The sequence below is a fragment of the Phragmites australis genome, chromosome 4 (genome assembly GCF_958298935.1).
Source record: "Phragmites australis chromosome 4, lpPhrAust1.1, whole genome shotgun sequence".
In the NCBI taxonomy this organism is placed as follows: domain Eukaryota; kingdom Viridiplantae; phylum Streptophyta; class Magnoliopsida; order Poales; family Poaceae; genus Phragmites; species Phragmites australis.
The window spans coordinates 14,473,968-14,491,721 of record NC_084924.1 but is presented as its reverse complement, the minus strand read 5'-3'; the positions used below and the strand labels follow the sequence as shown (position 1 = coordinate 14,491,721).

Below are 17,754 nucleotides of genomic sequence, written 5' to 3'. Positions count from 1 at the left end.
TGTCGAGCATGTGGTGGGCGTTTGCTGGGGTTGGGGCTGGAGCAGAAGAAGCACCGGGGTGTGGCAGCAGTGGCGCAGTAGTGATAGAAGACGTCCCGGTACCATATGGATCACGCAGCCGCCATTCATGCCGAAGAGCACGCTAAAGTACGCGTCGCAAATGAACTCATGCTCGATGTTGATGGCATCGGCTATGTTCTCGCGGACTTGCGCCTCGTCGAACTTGCAGCAAAGGAAGTTGTACAAGAGGCAGGCGAAGTCACAGTGCAGTACCTCGTCGCATGTGAGAACGACGAGCCGCTCAGCGGAGCACTCCCGCTGTCGATCCAGCGCATGACCCAGTGGGCCTCGTGGCACCCGGTAGGAACGGTGTCGATGGCGCTGAATGGAAGGTCCTTCTCGGCGCCGTCGCGGATGTAGATCTTGAACCTCAGCGGGCATCTCTCGAAGTGGGTGTTCTCGATGGCAATTTGGAAGCCGTAGAAGGCTCGGGATGGCGTCGACGGAGTGGATACAGATGACCAAATGAGCCGTCGCGGCAGAGGCCACCGAGCTGGCTGTGGCGTGCATCAGGGAGGCTGATGTACCACTGGGTCATTCGAGTTGGTGTTGCGGATAGCGATGGCGGTGCTGGTGGGCGTGGAGTGGTCGATGCAGATCTTGACGATGTCGACGGAGTAGCCCTTGGCAAAGTCAAAGGAGACATCAGTGTGACGGTGGTCGAGGAAGATGGAATCAAGAAAGTAGCCGTCGACCAGGGTGACTAGCGGAAAGGCGAGGCCCTAGGTGGCGCTGGCGACGTCGCGGCTGTGGAGGCGTGACGCAACGAGGCGCTCGGAGGTTCCGATGGACGCATCACGCTGCAACAGCTCAGCCGGTGAGACCAGGTCCCCCTTGGCGACAAAGGGCGAAGACGGTGAGCACGCTCGGGGTAGATCGATCTGTGTGGGCTCCTCCCTTGTGGTCTTCAGCTCATCCGCCGCTCAGTGGATCTACGCGAAGCTGGCTTCATCATCGCGTTCATCTCCTTTAACATCGCGATCAACTCTGTTTGCTGCTTGTCGGTCCTCATTTTGAGTGATGTACTAGGATAGACAGTTCTGATACCAATTTGTTACCAACCCAAATGATCAAGCACTCAAATCCACACAACACACAAGAACAATCCAAATTTGAGGTAGATAGCCAACTCGAACCATGACACAATGTCTGAGTACAAGTGATAGAAGAAAGGAACAAGAAATAGAGACTATCCGAATGGTGGAGAATTAGAGTTGGGGTAGAAGAAGGGGTCCGAGGTAGAAGAAGCCTGAGCCATAGCTCACCGACGGTTCGTCCATTCTGTTCTTTGTTGGTACCTCTCCTAGACGAGGTCTAGCTCTTATATGCCAACCATCCGAATGGGCCACACCAACCCAATACGGCTCAGTCCGTAGTCAGGTCTGAGCCCAAGATGGTGACAAATTTTTTGTAGGACATGCTTGCTTATTATCCTGGAATCATCAACTACAAATCCAAGGCATCATCTTAGTGTGACAAAACAAAGTAAAGAAAAAACTACAAACACATACTATTGAGGAATTCATTTTTACAAAATATAAAAGTCGGTACTACACTAACCCGATCGACACATATAACACATATATTACTTCCTTGTTCCTTCAAAACATATTTGAATTATCATCTAATTAATAAAAAACTAATCACAAATTGGAACAAAATCCTTCTTGATGTTAAGCAATTTTTGCCCAAAAAGTCTCCAAGAGCTCTTCTCAAGTCAAGCACCAGCTACTTGGCTAGTGTGACCACCCCACGGTACCCGCGCCAGCTTTAAACCCCTCCTTCCCGCCACCAAACCGTATGGCGCCACTGCTCCCCTTCCGCCCCCTCCGCTTCTTGTCCAAGCTCCCTGCCTTCGCCACCGCCGTCGTTGCCTTCTCACCGACATCCTTCCTTCCCATGCCACCGGCCTTCTCGAAAAGCCGCACCACCTTAGTCTCCCCCGCAGCAGCCGCAGCCTCGGCTGCAGTTCGTCCCTTCACCGTTGTGACCTTGGCGTTCGCGCCGTTCTTTATGAGGAGGTCCACCACATCGACGCGACCCGCCTCAGCCGCGCAGTGCAGTGCCGTGTAGCCCTCGGCGTCAGCCGCATCGACGTCCGCGCCGCGGTCGATGAGGTCGCGCACCGTGTCGGCCCTTCCTTTGAAAGCGGCGCGCATGAGCGGCGTCCACCCGTGCGCGTCCCGCCCCTCGACGGACCCGCACCCATCGGCCGCGCGCCGGACAGCCCTCACCTCGCCCTTGCGCGCGGCGGCCAGGATCGCCTCACTGAGGCCCAGGAATTCCATGATCCGCCCAGCGTGGCCCTCCTCGGCGGCTATCTCGAAGGCCGTTTTCCCCGCCGCGTCGCGCACGGCGGCCGTGCCGGCTGCGCCGTGCGACAGGAGGAGACGGGCCATCGTTTCGTCCCCGCGCCTCGCCGCGGCGTGGAGGGCGGTGGCCCCGTCTGTGCTGCACCTCGCGTCGGCCCTCGCGCCCGCCACGAGGAGCGCCTTCACCGCATCCCGCCGCCCCGCCTCCGCCGCCAGTCGCAGAGGAGTCTTGCCGTCCCTCCCCGCCGCGTCGATGGACGTAAAAGAACAAGAGAAGGACGTGGAGGAGGACGAGGCGGGAGAAGCAGAGGCAGGCTTGCCAAGAAGCAGCTTCAAGACGTCGTTGTGGCCTGCGGCGGCGGCCACGTGGAGCGCGTCGGAGCCGGCGGGCGTCGCGCCGTTGGCGAGGAGGAGCTCGACTATGAGGCACTCGCCGGATGCGGCGGCTGTCTCGAGGGGCGTCCGTCCGCGGCTCGGCTTGTCAGCGTCCGCGCCGTACTCGAGGAGCACCTGGACGATGTCGGCACGGCCGAGGCCAACGGCGAGGTCGAGCAGAGTTCGCCCGGACTCGTCTGCTCCATCCGCAGCACGCCACTCGGGCTCGCTGTGATCGAGCACCTCCCTGAGCGCCTCCACCGCGCCGGCGGCGACCAGTCGCGCGGCCACGGACGCACCCACGAAGCTCGCCCTGATGCCGCTGTCCACGAACACATGTTTCCTCCTCGCCGAGAACCACTCCGGATTAACCGAGTCCAGCGCCGTCACGGGCTCCTTCACCGTCGCGCCGGGTGCCACCACACTGTGCAGCAGGAACGCATCCTCCCCGCGGCTCCCTCCTCCTCCCCCGCTCGTCCCCTCGGGCGCCGCTGACGCCAGGTACACCACCTCCACGGTGACCGCGGCGAGCGGCGCCAGGATTCCCGTGTGCGGGCGCACGGCGAAGCGGCCCCTCATCGCCGGCTGCAGCCTGAACGCCACCGGCATGGTGTGCATCGCGTTCCGCAGCGTGAGCTCCCCCCTCGCCTGCCTCCCGGGCTCCACCCGCACCACCACCTCGCTCGATGGCTCCGGTATCACCAATCGATCCATCTCTCTCCTACCAAAATTCAAAGCTACAACCTTTTTTTCTTCTTGCCGTCTTAGAGACTACTACTGCACCTCCTCTGAGTTCTTGGTTGAGCTAGAGGTGGAAGAAGCAGCCATTAAGAGGAGTGGGAGGAGGGAAGGGATCTTATGTACTAACAACACGTACGGCTTGGCCGGCGCGGCGTGGAGGCGTGCCACATGGTGGGTGTGAAGAACAAGGAGGACTTGTTCTGTGTGGTGGCAGCTCGGGATTGTTTAATGGCGGATGTGGCGTCGGATGCTGGGGTTTATTCCGGAGGGCAATGGAGATCGACCGGGGTGGCGCCTAGCGGCGGCAACTTCTCGGTGGCTCTGCCCGTCGTTGTCGTCGCTCGTCATTGTAGGCGATAAACTAATGGATTTATGATATGAACAAGGCAGAGGTGATTGGATGGATGATCGTAGTATCGCTTTCGTTTTGGGTATATGAGGAGGAAGCATTTTGACAGCAAGAACACTTCGGATTGAGCTACCGTGGCATAAATGTCGTTTGTTCAGAATGCTCGGTTTGCGCCTGACATTCAGCTATTTTACAGCATGCTTGAAGAGACTTTGCAAACATCTGCCGTTCAGTTTCTCAGTTTGAATGCTTCAAAAGGACCTATGGATATTTTCCTTTTAGGAAAGGTTTACTGTGAACAACTGACATTTATACTGGGATGGTCATGATCCGGATACGTGTGCTTGAATTCATTCTTCTATTGACCCTTTCCTGTGAGGACGAAAGCCATGATACTTGCGGCTTCGGAAATTTGTAATCTTCAGTTTTCATTCACAGATCACTTTATAAAAAACAAACATAAGCTCAACTTTATGTAGTTAATGATCTAGCTCAACTTCAGATTGTGATCTTATATACCAGCTCTTTGCTATCACAAAGAAGTATGAAACTTAGAATAACCAGGTTCTACGAGTTTTATACCCAAATGAACACAATGAAAAGTACAGGCTAAATCTCATCGCCAACCTTGCCCACCGCCCGCTTGCCACCCATGCGGTGTCGTTGCCATTGCCTCACCGTACTATTACGCCGCAGCCTACCGTCAGTCTGATTATCGCCCTAGTCTCCCTCTAACCTTCGAGATCACCGGTGAATTCCGAACCCTAACACCCTTCCTAAACTCGCCGGCACGAGCGCGCTCAACTCTAGGAAACGTGTAACGAAAATGTTAGCCTATAGTAGAAACCAAACGTGAGACGGCACTAGTTCTTTCTACTCGCTCTTCCATGCGCTGTGCTCAAGTAAATTCAAGCAATCCATAAATTCAATTACGCCACTGAAATGCATCTATACCAACATCGTTGTTTATTTATTTTGATGGTTACGAACCAACAAAATAACATTCGGAGTTTCTGACCGTCTTTAATTAATTGATGCGATGACAAGAGACCGGTTTAGCTAGTTCTGTACACATTTTCTTGGAGATACTTGGTTTCCCCGTTGCCATTACCTCTAACGCATTCGCTGGACCACCGGATATTGTTTTCCACATAGAAAGTGACATCAAAATGACAAAATGTTCACCCTTTTCACGAATTCTTCGATATAAGACGCTGCAATATGTCTTAATAAAAAAACATCTCATTTGTCATATTAACCACTCTCTGTCAATATATACAAACAGGTGGATGTGATCACTTTCGTTTGTAATCGGCATACATATATGAATCTATTATCTTAGTCACTGGCCAATAAAAAAGTCTTATCCTTCATTCTCAAGGTCTAGAAATAACCATGTTAACCAGAGAAAAAAGAAAATAATGTGTCCCTATACCTGTTTATAAATTGCACGCTTCTGCCATTACCCAATGTATCTTTACACATGTTTCTCTATTCCCCACCTCTATCATTATTAAAAAAAATGAAAGTGACGGCAAAAAAAGACAACATAATTTAATTAATGCATAAGTTTATCACACTCTGCATTCGTTTAAGAGGATAACGTAATTTAATTAATGCATAAGTTTGTTGCACTCTACATGCATTTAAGAGTTCAAAGTTGCAATCCAAATGATCTTTTGATGTAAAATATCATAGAAAAAGAAAATTAAAATAGAAAGTTAGCCCAATATGAGAGGTCTGGAAAGAAACAAAAGGAGATAAAGCCCAATACAAGAGAATTACCGATATGACCGATCTATTCAGGTCATGGAAAAAAACAAGCACCCACTCAAAGAAAAAAAACAATGTAACATATTCTCTTAGACAACATAGATGGCCTGGCAGTTCGATTGACCGACATCGTTGCCTGCTCTGCAGTAATAGAAGGGGATAGGTGTAGTTTCGTGTGGGAGGACGTTGACACTGAGGAGGTCACAAAGCAAAAATAGCTCAATACAATAGGTATAAAAAGGAAGAAAAAGGATATAAGACCCGATACAAAAGGGTGACTGATCTACTCAGATCATGGAAAAAATAAGCACCTGCTTAAAGAAAAAATAATGTAACCTATTCTCTCTCCTTCCCAGACAATGTAGATGGGCTGACAGTTCGACTAGCCAGTGTTGTTTCCCACTCTGCAACAGCGGGAGGGGATGGGTGCAATGTTGGGTGGGATGACATTGACGCTAAGGTCACAAAGTGTATTGATGTTGAAGCAGGAGACAAGTTTGGATCATGTATCTGGTGATGGATGACTGAGGCGGATGAAACAAAAAAGAGAAACCTAGTGACCTGTATGACCACCAACACAAAGACATAAACAATGTAACCTATTATCTCTCCCTCCTAGACAATGTATATGGACTAACGGTTTGATTGGCCAACGTCGTTGACCACTTTGCAGCAATGGAAGGGGATGGGTGCGATGTCGTGTGGGAGGATGTTGTCTCTGAGGAGATCACAAAGTGTAGTTGTGTTGAAGCGGACGATGAGCTCGGACCGCGTATTCAATGGTGGATGACCAAGGAGGATACAATGAAAAAGAGAAGTCCAGGTAGCGAGCCGTATAGACACCAACACTGATGGAGACAAGGATCAGTGGTGGTGGATACATCCGCTGCTACACCAGGTTTGGACCTTGTAGCACGAGGTCATGACGGCGTTAGCCAGATGGCAGAGCAAGATGTAGCTTGCAAATCAATGATTGTGGAGCTGCAACAAGGAACATCGATGAAGCCATTAATTTGCAAAGCAAGACATGACAATAAAGCAGTACATGAGGACATGGACTCCGCTGCATTGGGCTTGAATAATGTAACTTAAGGTCAAGGCGTTATGAAGGTGATAGGGAAAGGTGTGGTCCGTAGACCATGCTGATGATGCAGCATGACCTTTGGCTTCGATAAATCTATGGATCATCATGGACACATGGGTGCAGGTCGGTAGGAGAGGATATGAGTGTAGTTGCACAAACTTTGACAGCGTAGCTCAAGTTCATGGCATTAGCCAGGAGATGAGGCAAGGCGTGACATGTCCATGGTGGAGCCACAACCTCCAGCTACAATAAGGGACACTGACAACGTGGGAAGACATGGGAGCTACCCTTGGGTCACACACCTCGTAGTTGCAATACCATGCTAGTGAGAGCTACGTTTAACTGAATTCATCAAGGAAATTTAGAAATTAGATTGTGCATCACGAAGTCATGGCACCAGGTAGGCAACGAGGTAAGGTACAACCTGCATATCATAGATGGTGAAGCCACGGCCTCCGGTAGCAATAATGAACACCAATAAAGCCATGGATCGATAGGATGGGATACATGGGTTCAGATTAGGTTGTGCACCTCACAGTCACAATGATAGGATGGCGATGAGCTATGTGTGATTGAATTCATAAGAGAAGTTTAGAGATCAAATAATAGATTTGTCACTGCACATCACGAGGTCATGGCATCAGGAAGGTGGTGGGGCAAGGCATATCTCGTAGGCCGCATATGCTGGAGGCACGACATACGGAAAGCGACAAGGGACACTGATGAAGCTATGGATCAGCATGGCAATGAAGGAGCCGAGCTTTGGTTGAGCAGCTTGTAGTCGCAACAACAGGTGGGAGAAGAGCACGATTTGTGTCTTTTTATGGGCAAGTGAAAAACCTATGAAAATATGGAGGTGATTGCAAACATTTATAATAATGAAATTTGATTATTTTGGAAAAATATGTTCAAATTTCAAAATTGGAATCAATTATTTGAAATTTTAAATTAAGTTGCATTAATCAATATTTAAATTCAAATTATTCTAATAAAATTATACAAATATTTAGTTTTAAAAAAGGTTTGACAGATATGTTTTCAACCTCAAAGCTTAATAGAAGCACATATTTCAGTGTAACATTACTTAAAAAAAGAGTACAAGTCTACATGACAAATGTATAGGAACTCAAAGTGATTCAACCTATGTAGCGTAGCGGAGCTATAACGGCTATATGAATAGCGGATATAGCGGTCGTAGCTGCATTCATGGAATTTTCTTCAATCGCGTAGTGTTTGATGTCCAAACAAGCTACAGCAGGCTATTTAAAACACTGATCGTTAAGCAATCATTGTTAAGGATCTCAATTACAAGGATGACGCTGATGCATGTATGCATTACAAATTGACTCCGAAATAGGGTGAGAGAGTGATCATGCTGATCAGGTTCACAATCCTACCTGCAGCTATTGTGCATACCCTTTATTTCTGAAGTACACCGATTCGCTTCATTTTAAAACAAACTTGAGGCGCGTACATAAAAACTCTGTAGTCAATAATCTAGCTTAACCGTAACACATTGTGAACTCACAACCGAACCCTTTCTATTACAAAGAAGACTGAAACTTAATTACACTTGTAATACCAATTTGAGTTTCAACATTAATCAACAAACGGCATCACTCTTTGACATGGAGATGTTGCATAAGAATTTAACAATGTCACTGTAATACGATCCAGACCAACATTGCCGCATATTTATTTTGACCCTCACTAACCAACAAAAATCGATATTCATAGTTTTCAGAGCGCCTCAAATTATATAGTACAAAGAGTCTGGATTCAGTTCTACTCCCACATTATTATAAGATACATGGTTTTTCCCTTGCTATTAACTTAACGCATTTACTGGACAATTGAGTCTTGTTTTTACTCAGAAGTGGCATGAAAAAAAAAAGACAAAAATGTCCTTCTCTCTATGAAATCTTTCATACAAGACAACAAAATGTTTTGTTTTAATCAAATCATTGCACTTATTATATTGACAGGTCGATTATGATCATTTATCTTTTATGTTTGCATATGGAAATTGTTTAATACATAACAAAAAAGTGCTAAAACATTGCTAGCTAGTGTCACCAAGATTTGATACTGAGCAAAACTAAAAGATTTGGTATTATGAGTGATTTTGTTGTATGTTCTCTCATTGATGCATTTACAAGGTGAAGTTATTGGATTGTCTTTCAGTTCATGTTCATCTATCCTTCTGGTCTCTAATATCTTTTACAAGGTAATCACAATATTTTCTTGTCATTATTAGTTGTGTTATCTATTCTTCTGGAACACCACGGATAGAAGCAACATTGTTTGGTATACGTACACATAGTACAGAACTGGTTCTTTCTCTATGTTGAGAGTAACCATATGACAAGATACTGGTGAATTGCTCACATAAATTACCTAATCTTTTAAGAAATAACTTGACACTTTAACAATTTGCATCTGACTGGTTAATATGATAGCCTGATAGGATCATGTTTAATAGAGCTGCAACAATGTTGGCTTCGTCAAGTGTCTACTGGAGAAACCGCAGTTTACTGGGTACTCAGCCATATATTTACCATGAATACCTCAATTGAACGTTAAAAAGAATGATGCATGAAGGTTCTCAGCAAATATCAATATCGAAATGGCTCTAACATTTTCCCGTGGCAAACTATTTCTGTTATTTTTCTAGGAAATATCATAGTCCATGCAGTCAGAAATTCTTAGAAGATCGCATTGCCATCTTATCATAGTGATAATAAACTTTCCATTTTTCCAATAATCTGATAATACTACAATTCAAGACAAATCGTAATCTTTGCGGCATGCCTCCCCTCCCGCGTAAAAAAAACTGTCTTTCCTATGAAACACTGCTAAAGAAAAGGGTGGAAACACAATGTGCAATAAAACCCATAAGCTCAGGCAAACTAACCACATCTTAAATGAATTCATGTTATCTCTACTAACATAAATATGACTCGCAACTGTCGCTCATGTGAAGGTACCTAGGTCCGGATTGGGGAAAATGAGATATCCTGAGAGAAACGCTCTAAAGAGTCATATTGAATTATTTACCCTGACGGTTGGTGGACCCCACTTGTCAATGTTTCATTCGGAAGGGGGGGAAAACACAAAGCAGCAGCCTGCCTTGATGCTTGTTTAAATATGATCAACCTTCAACTTGGCCATCTCAAAAACAAAACAAAAAAAACAGCTTCACCTAAAGAATAATAACTAATGAATTCTTAAGCTTAACACGATCCTGAAAGACTGGTTCAGGAGCATAGGTCCATAAGAATTAGGATATCGTCTTATGGCACTAAGCTATGCTAATGGCCCCATTATGTACGACCTCAGCAAAGAGGGCAGTTCATCACATTTGGGTAAAAGAACTGCTCTCCAGCACACTGCAAACTAAGATATGCTTGTTTCGTGAAGCTGCACGCCATCGACACTGATGTTGAGATCCAACTGCCCTGGCATTCAGACATATGGAGTCAGCGCTACCGTTTCTTTTCGGCTCATCTTTCGCTATCGTGATCTTGGCATGTTCTTTGGTAGGAGCTTCCTCGAGTGGACTGGAGGGACATTCCGTATATCTGTACTTGCTGAATACCGACATTCCTATGCCTTTCCGCAGTTCAGCTGTTAAGCATTACATCTTGTTCATGATCAAATGCAGCTTGGCACTGACCGTACAGCAGTAAGCACTACAACTAAGTGTGCAGAAAATGCTGGGTCAGATACTCATATATACGTTGCTGTTCTGTAATGTTTGCTCTTAATCATTGTACCGTCAGTTGAAGCTACATGTTCAGAGCTGTATTCATCACATAATCGAAGACGAACCCAAATCTGACAAATGGAGCGATTTAGCTAAACGCAATACCTCTGTTCTTTTCTGAATAGTGCACTTGTGCAAGTCGTCCTCAAGCCTCAATACAGTCACGTTATGTCCAAGAAGATCATTGAGAGATACATCATACATCAGCTAGGAGACACTCATGTCATGTCCAAGCAGAATCATGCGTTCGTTGTTACTTGCCAGCTGCAGTGCAAATGCATCGATGTAGTATAAGCAACCATTTGTCATTTGTGAGGATCTCAATTCAGATGCAAGGATCCGTTATGCTGATCCATCGCATTATCTATAAAAATGATGCTGATCCATCGATGTGTGCATTACTTTTGGAAGCAGAAACAGTGCAAAAGTGATCGTGCTGATCGGTTGGGAGACCTGGAACGTGCACATGCTCCGAGTGTCACCTCTGATTCAGTTTGGTGCCTCCAAATGCACATGCTCCAAAGGAGACTTTTCTCGACCGCGACAGACGAGGTGCTATTGCACAAGGGAGCCTGTAGGAGTGAAATGGATGGCAGGCAATTCGAATTATTCGATTTCGTATCTGTTAAAATACGAATATGAATATCTGTATTCGTATTTGTTTCTGAAATGGATACTAAAATGGATATATCCGAATTCGTTTTCGAGATTCAGATTCAAATGTGGATATCCGAATTCGAGATATATCCGATTCGTATCCGTATCCACCAACCAGGGAACCAAATTTTGCTAAAGTTTTAGAAATTTCAGATATGAACGAAATTCCAACCCAATCAAATTGGAACAAATTTCAATCAAATTTCATCAAATTTCAGTTAAATTTGATCAAAAATTTAAATTTCCAACATGAATTTTGAACAAAATTTCTAAAATTCCGGCCCAATCAAATTAGAACAAATTTCAGTCGAATTTTATCAAATTTTAGTCAAATTTTTTCAAAAATTTAAATTTTTGACCTGAATTTCGAAGATCGAGTAGATATCCGAATGCGGATTCGTATTCGAACTATCCGATTTGTATTCGTATTCGAGGATATCTGGATCCGTATTCGCATTCAAATTAAAATATGGTAAATCGTACTATCCGAATTCGATTTCATGCGTATTCGATCCGTTTCCATCCCTAGAGCGCTGTGTGTGTAGTTGATTTCCGTACCAGAGCCTCATCCACATCTCCCTCCTTCTCTCTTCTTGAATGTTTTTATTTCGGCCTCCCCACAAGGCATGCATGTAACCACTCGTTATTACAAAGTTTTAGTCCAAGGTTGTAAGCAAAATACAAATAAACGACAGTCCGAAAAAGTTCACCAACCATAAAAGCAAGAATGCTAACTTCAAGCACAAATTCTATTAAGTAAACATCCACCTATAGTTGGCAAAGATCTCTATTATTGTAGTTTCCAGGATACGGCATGCCATCTTCATAAGTTCCCGATCCTCCTTGTTTTGCAACAGGGACCAAAATCGGATCTAGTGCGTTCCCTGAAGATCACCTACATATAAGAATTAGGTCTTACTTTATCAAAAACTATTTCGTTTCTAGTTAGCCAAATGACCCAACATAACTTGCTTGCCCCAACCCAAATTTGGGGTCTTATTTTTGGATCAATATGGCGCAACCAGTCACCAGTTATGTGTGCCACATTCCTAGGGTTCACTGTTAAAAGCAATCTGAACTGTTCTTCAAATAAACTTAGCAAATTGACAATCATAAAACAAATGTGGGATGGTTTCCTCGACTGGACTAGAGGGACATTCCGTATATCTGTACTTGCTGAATACCGACATTCCTATGCCTTTCCGCAGTTCAGCTGTTAAGCATTACATCTTGTTCATGATCAAATGCAGCTTGGCACTGACCGTACAGCAGTAAGCACTACAACTAAGTGTGCAGAAAATGCTGGGTCAGATACTCATATATACGTCGCTGTTCTGTAATGTTTGCTCTTAATCATTGTTCCGTCAGTTTAAGCTACATGTTCAGAGCTGTATTCATCACATAATCGAAGACGAACCCAAATCTGACAAATGGAGCGATTTAGCTAAACGCAATACTCCTCTGTTCTTTTCTGAATAGTGCACTTGTGCAAGTCGTCCTCAAGCCTCAATATAGTCACGTAATGTCCAAGAAGATCATTGAGAGATACATCATACATCAGCTAGGAGACATTCATGTCATGTCCAAGCAGAATCATGCGCTCGTTGTTACTTGCCAGCTGCAGTGCAAATGCATCGATGTAGTATAAGCAACCATTTGTGAGGATCTCAATTCAGATGCAAGGATCCGTTATGCTGATCCATCGCATTATCTATAAAAATGATGCTGATCCATCGATGTGTGCATTACATTTGGAAGCAGAAACAGTGCAAAAGTGATCATGCTGATCGGTTGGGAGCCCTGGAACGTGCACATGCTCCGAATGTCACCTCTGATTCAGTTTGGTGATCCAAATGCACATGCTCCAAAGGAGACTTCTCTCGACCGCGACAGACGAGATGCCATTGCACAAGGGAGCGCTGTGTGTAGTTGATTTCCGTACCAGAGGCTCATCCACATCTCTCTTCTTTTTTATCTTCTTTTTTTTTATTAAGAGAATGTTTTTATTTCGGTCTCCCCCACAAGGCATGCACTAACCATTCATTATTACAAAGTTTCAGTCCAAGGTTGTAAGCGAAATACCAACAAACAGCAGTCGGAAAAAGTTCACCAAACATAAAAGAAAGAATGCTAACACTACTTAAAAAAACCTCTTCACTGCCGGCCCATAAAAGAGTTTTACTACTGATTTTGGAGCAAGCAGTAGGCAACGGATAGTGAAGGGGTTATCACTATCGGCTGAAGGCTTCAGTCTACAGTGATAGTTGAATATTACTGTCAGTTGAAGGCTTCAGCCGGCAGTGATAGTCGGGTGCCGCATTGATCTTTTTGGGCTGGAAAAATTGAAGAAAAAAAATGCACCCGAGGAACCCCCACGCCCGCAAGTCGCAAGTCACAAGTCACGCGAAATACGTGCGCGTGCAGTTCGTGGCACTCGAACTCGAAACCCCTCAACTCGCACGATACGTCCTTACCATCCCACCACAGAAGTACTGATACCATTAGCATATGCAATCCTTTTGACATCTTCTGTCTGAAACTTCAAACGATTATTTGGATATCAAAATGACATCAAATTAAAAAAAAATAACTACAAAGTTGTAGATCTCATCAAGAGCTACAATTATGATATAAATTTTGTCCCCATCCATGTCACACCCGTGTCCCCCTATAAAGATGAACAGTGTCACTTCCTCTCCCCCCATCCGCACAATACCACCTCTCTCCCTCACCTCCACTGCCTCCCTCTCTTCCTCTCCAAGCACCGCCACCACCATCGCACCGAAGCCGCCGCCGGTGAGCTCCACCACCTTCCCCCCTCTCTCCCTTCCCACCAGAGAATTGTACCTTAGCCCACCTTGTTTTCTAACGCCGGTCGTTGCTTCTTCGCCGTCGCCGGCCAACGCCCTCGCCCCGCCCTCACCGGTCAGATACGCCCCCACCCGGGCCAGATCTGGCCACCGCCGCCTTGTTCCGCCAGTCACCGGAGCCCGCCACCGTCCTCCATCGTCGGCACGCCACCGCCATTAACCGCCACCCTGTCGCCTCTCTCCCTCCCACCCTCTCGCTCTACCCACCAATCTATCGAGCCGACTCCCCTCTCTCCCCCTTATTTTCTCTCTCTCCCTCACTAACAGGTGGGCCCGGCCAAGCCGCTGAGCTGAGCCCTCAAGCCGAACCGACCCTGAGCCGCTGAGCCGAGCCGTCAAGCCGAGCCGAGCCAATTCCAAAATCGGATTCCAACAATATTCTATCCTTTTCCTTTTTCCTGATTTTCTCTCCCGACAAAACTTCCGAAGCTCGTTTCTCCTCTATCCTAACTCCGTTTTTGACGATTCTTCCATCGATATTCATCTAAATTCGAGATCTACCCGATCATGTCAATTCCATAATTTTTTGTAATTTAATTAGTTTTTAATATAATTATTTGATTGATTGTTTGTGTGTGCACTTTTGTCGTATGTTGCATTTGTTAGAAGAAGACATGTTCGAGGAAGACCCAGAGGATCCAGAGTTTGAAGAAGGAGCGAACGAGGACTTCAACGAAGGCAAGTCTTACACCGTTGATCATGTTGATCCTATATTTTCAAATACAACCCGTAGATCCATTGTTTCAAATTATAGGAATATGCATGCTTAAGTTAATGATTGTAATTTTAAAGAATATGATAATATAGTTATGACCTAGCTTGTTTATGACATGCCTTGATATTGTCACCTTTATTCTGTTGAAACCCTAGAAGGTTCCCAACATCAACTATAATGATTCTTTGGATGAATGCTTATTTACTAGCATGCTTAGGATTGCTTTGCTCAAAAGAAAGAACTAGGATAATTACATATGTTAATCATGCATTTTCAAAAAAATGTGAAGTGTAGTGTGCTTGGTGTGTGTGTGTGTGAGATTTGTGTGCCTGGAAAACTCTAGTGTATTGTTGACGGGGGTGAGTAAGGTATCCCACAAAGGTGGGAACTACCTTGGAGCAAGGTTTGTCTTTGTGGTGTTCTTGCCTTGGTCATATAAGGACCGGTTTGCTGTGACATCCTACCTAGTATCCAATCGTACAACTACATGACCTGAATGGGTAAGACTTGATCCAACCCCTTCAACTTAGTTCGGTACCCACTCGGAGGCCGGTAGTGGCAATGGGGACCAGGAGAAGCCTTGGGTAGTACGTAACCCAAGGTCCGACTGGTGATATTGTTAAGGCTATGTCAAAGCATTGGGATTGCTAAGTGGTCCTTCCTATGGATCTTCTAAAGCCTCTGGTATCTTAGTGCCCCATAGGTGGATATTGTGTCTACATTGTGAGGACGTTACGTCTCGTTATGATAGTTTCATCAGTTGTTAAGGTTGGACTCTGTGCATATCTTGTGAGTAAAGTGTACAACCTCTGTAGAGTGTTAAACCTATCCGGATAGCCATGTCCTCGGTCAAGGACATGCTATGGTTCAGTCACAATGATTAGCTTTCCGGCGTGAGTACCTCCTTCGCGTGTGAGTGGGCAGTGTGCTCATGTTTTCAAAAAGGGTTGGCTAAGTGCCTTGAGTCTCCTGGACTACGTGTCCACCGACAAAAGAAGTGTGGAAACTGGTGGAATGGAAGCATCTCCCCCAGGGCCGACGACCCCCATAAGCTTGACTTATGTGTTATCCTTAAAAATACTTTTAAGATAGTCGTTGAAAATTGAACCTTGCATTGAAAACTAGCTTTCTGCAAAACCTAAAGACTCTACAGTCTTATCCTTGATCTACCTATATGCATCTAATGTCTCCCCTTGAGGTAGGACTTGCTGAGTACCTTATATACTCACTCTTGCTATTTGTGGATTCAGATGATCTAGAGACCGACTTCGTCGAAGGTGAAGATGAAGAATAGAAAAGTTGGTTTCGTCTGCACTCAAGTTGCCTACAGGGGATGGGTCACTTTTGCGTTATTTCCATTGTGTTGTGAGGCTTTATTTAATTATGCCTACGAGCCTTTATTGTAATGAACTATGTGTTGTCCCATAATATCGTACTTAATTGATGTATGCATGTAATGTCTACTTCTGTTGGAAATATGTGCGTACCAGTTACTGATCAAGGGATTGGTATGAGTTGCACAAGGCGACCCAAAGGAGGGGTCCGACAATCCGACTTCATATGAAAAAGTTATGAATTTTTTAACATAAGCTATCATCCACTATCACTGCCAGCTCGTGGCTAGAGCCGGCAGTGAAACCTTGACTATCACTGTCGGCTCATAACACGAATCGGCAGTGATACTATCACTGCCGGCTCGTGGCTAGAGCTGGCAGTGATAGTGGATTTTCACTACCAGTTATTTTCGAATGGCCTTTTAGTGCCAGTCTATGATACGAACCGGCAGTGATATTCTATCACTATCGGCTCGTAAGAAACCGACGGTGATGAGCCGATATATAAGCCTATTTCTGTAGTAGTGTAACTTCAAGCACAAATTCTATTAGTAAACATCCATCAATGGTTGGCAAAGATCTTCATTATTGTAGTTTCCAGGATACGCCATGCCATCTTCATACGTTCCCGATCCTCCTCCTTTTGCAACAGGGACCAAAATCAAATCCAATATGTTTCCTAAAGATCACCTACATGTAAGAATTAGGTATTGCTTTATCAAAAACTATTTCGTTTCTAGTTAGCCAAATGACCCAAAATAACTTGCTTGCCCCAACCCAAATTTGTGGTCTTATTTTTGGGTCAATATGGTGCAACCAGTCACCAGTTATGTGTGCCACATTCCTAGGGTTCAATGTTAAAAGCAATCTAAACTGTTCTCCAAATGAACTTAGCAAATTGACAATCAAAAAACAAATGTTGGATATTTTCACCATTGCTATAGAAACAACATTGTGTACTACCATGCCAATTTTTCTTAGTCAAATTATCTTTCATTATAATAACCCCCTACTTATATACCACTAGAAAAAATTTATCTTCAAAGGAAGCTTTAACTACCAATTGTAATGATGTGGACAAGAAATACCTTGATTCATTAAAGTCTTATACATTGACTTTACTGAGAACATGTCAGTGGAGTTTAAAGACCATCTAAAGACATCATTCTGGTCATTGAGTTGCACAAACGCCACTCTAGCTATTAGGTGATTTCATTCAGTCAATTTTTGTCCTATCAACCCCCTACAAAAGGGAACATTAAGAGGATCTGACTTTAAAACTTCTACCACTATTACATTTCTTTTTTTACTATATTAACAACAAAAGATATTGGTCTTGTAAAGTAAACTTACCTAGTTATCTATCCTCCCATAAACGAGTTTGGATGCCACTATTCAAACTAAATATTCCCAAAGTCAAGAATTGGTCTTTTACCTTCATAAGGTCTGACCAAAATTGGGAGTTGTCAGGTTTCCACTTTACCTCACCAAGTGTTTTATTTTTTGAGATACTTATTTTTAAGTAATTGTTACCATACTCCATCTTCATTAATTAACTTAAAGAGCCACTTACTTAGTAAACATTTATTTTGTACATCCAGATTTTGTTTTCCAAGACCACCCTATTCTTTGGGTCTACATAAGATCCCCTACTTGGCTAGGCTTTATGCTCATCACTCTACCAAAAGAATCATGATCTATAATAGTCAAGATTCTTA

At 44.7% G+C, this 17,754-nt stretch overlaps 1 protein-coding gene across 1 annotated transcript; it reads right to left on the bottom strand.

The window, feature by feature from the left end:
* Window positions 1-1,461: 1,461 nt before the first annotated feature.
* Window positions 1,462-3,890, bottom strand: LOC133915789 (protein VAPYRIN-like). Its single transcript, XM_062359093.1, has one exon. The coding sequence runs from the start codon at window positions 3,459-3,461 to the stop codon at window positions 1,797-1,799; it is 1,665 nt and encodes a 554-aa protein (XP_062215077.1). The 5' UTR covers window positions 3,462-3,890; the 3' UTR covers window positions 1,462-1,796.
* Between the last annotated feature and the right edge of the window lie 13,864 nt (window positions 3,891-17,754).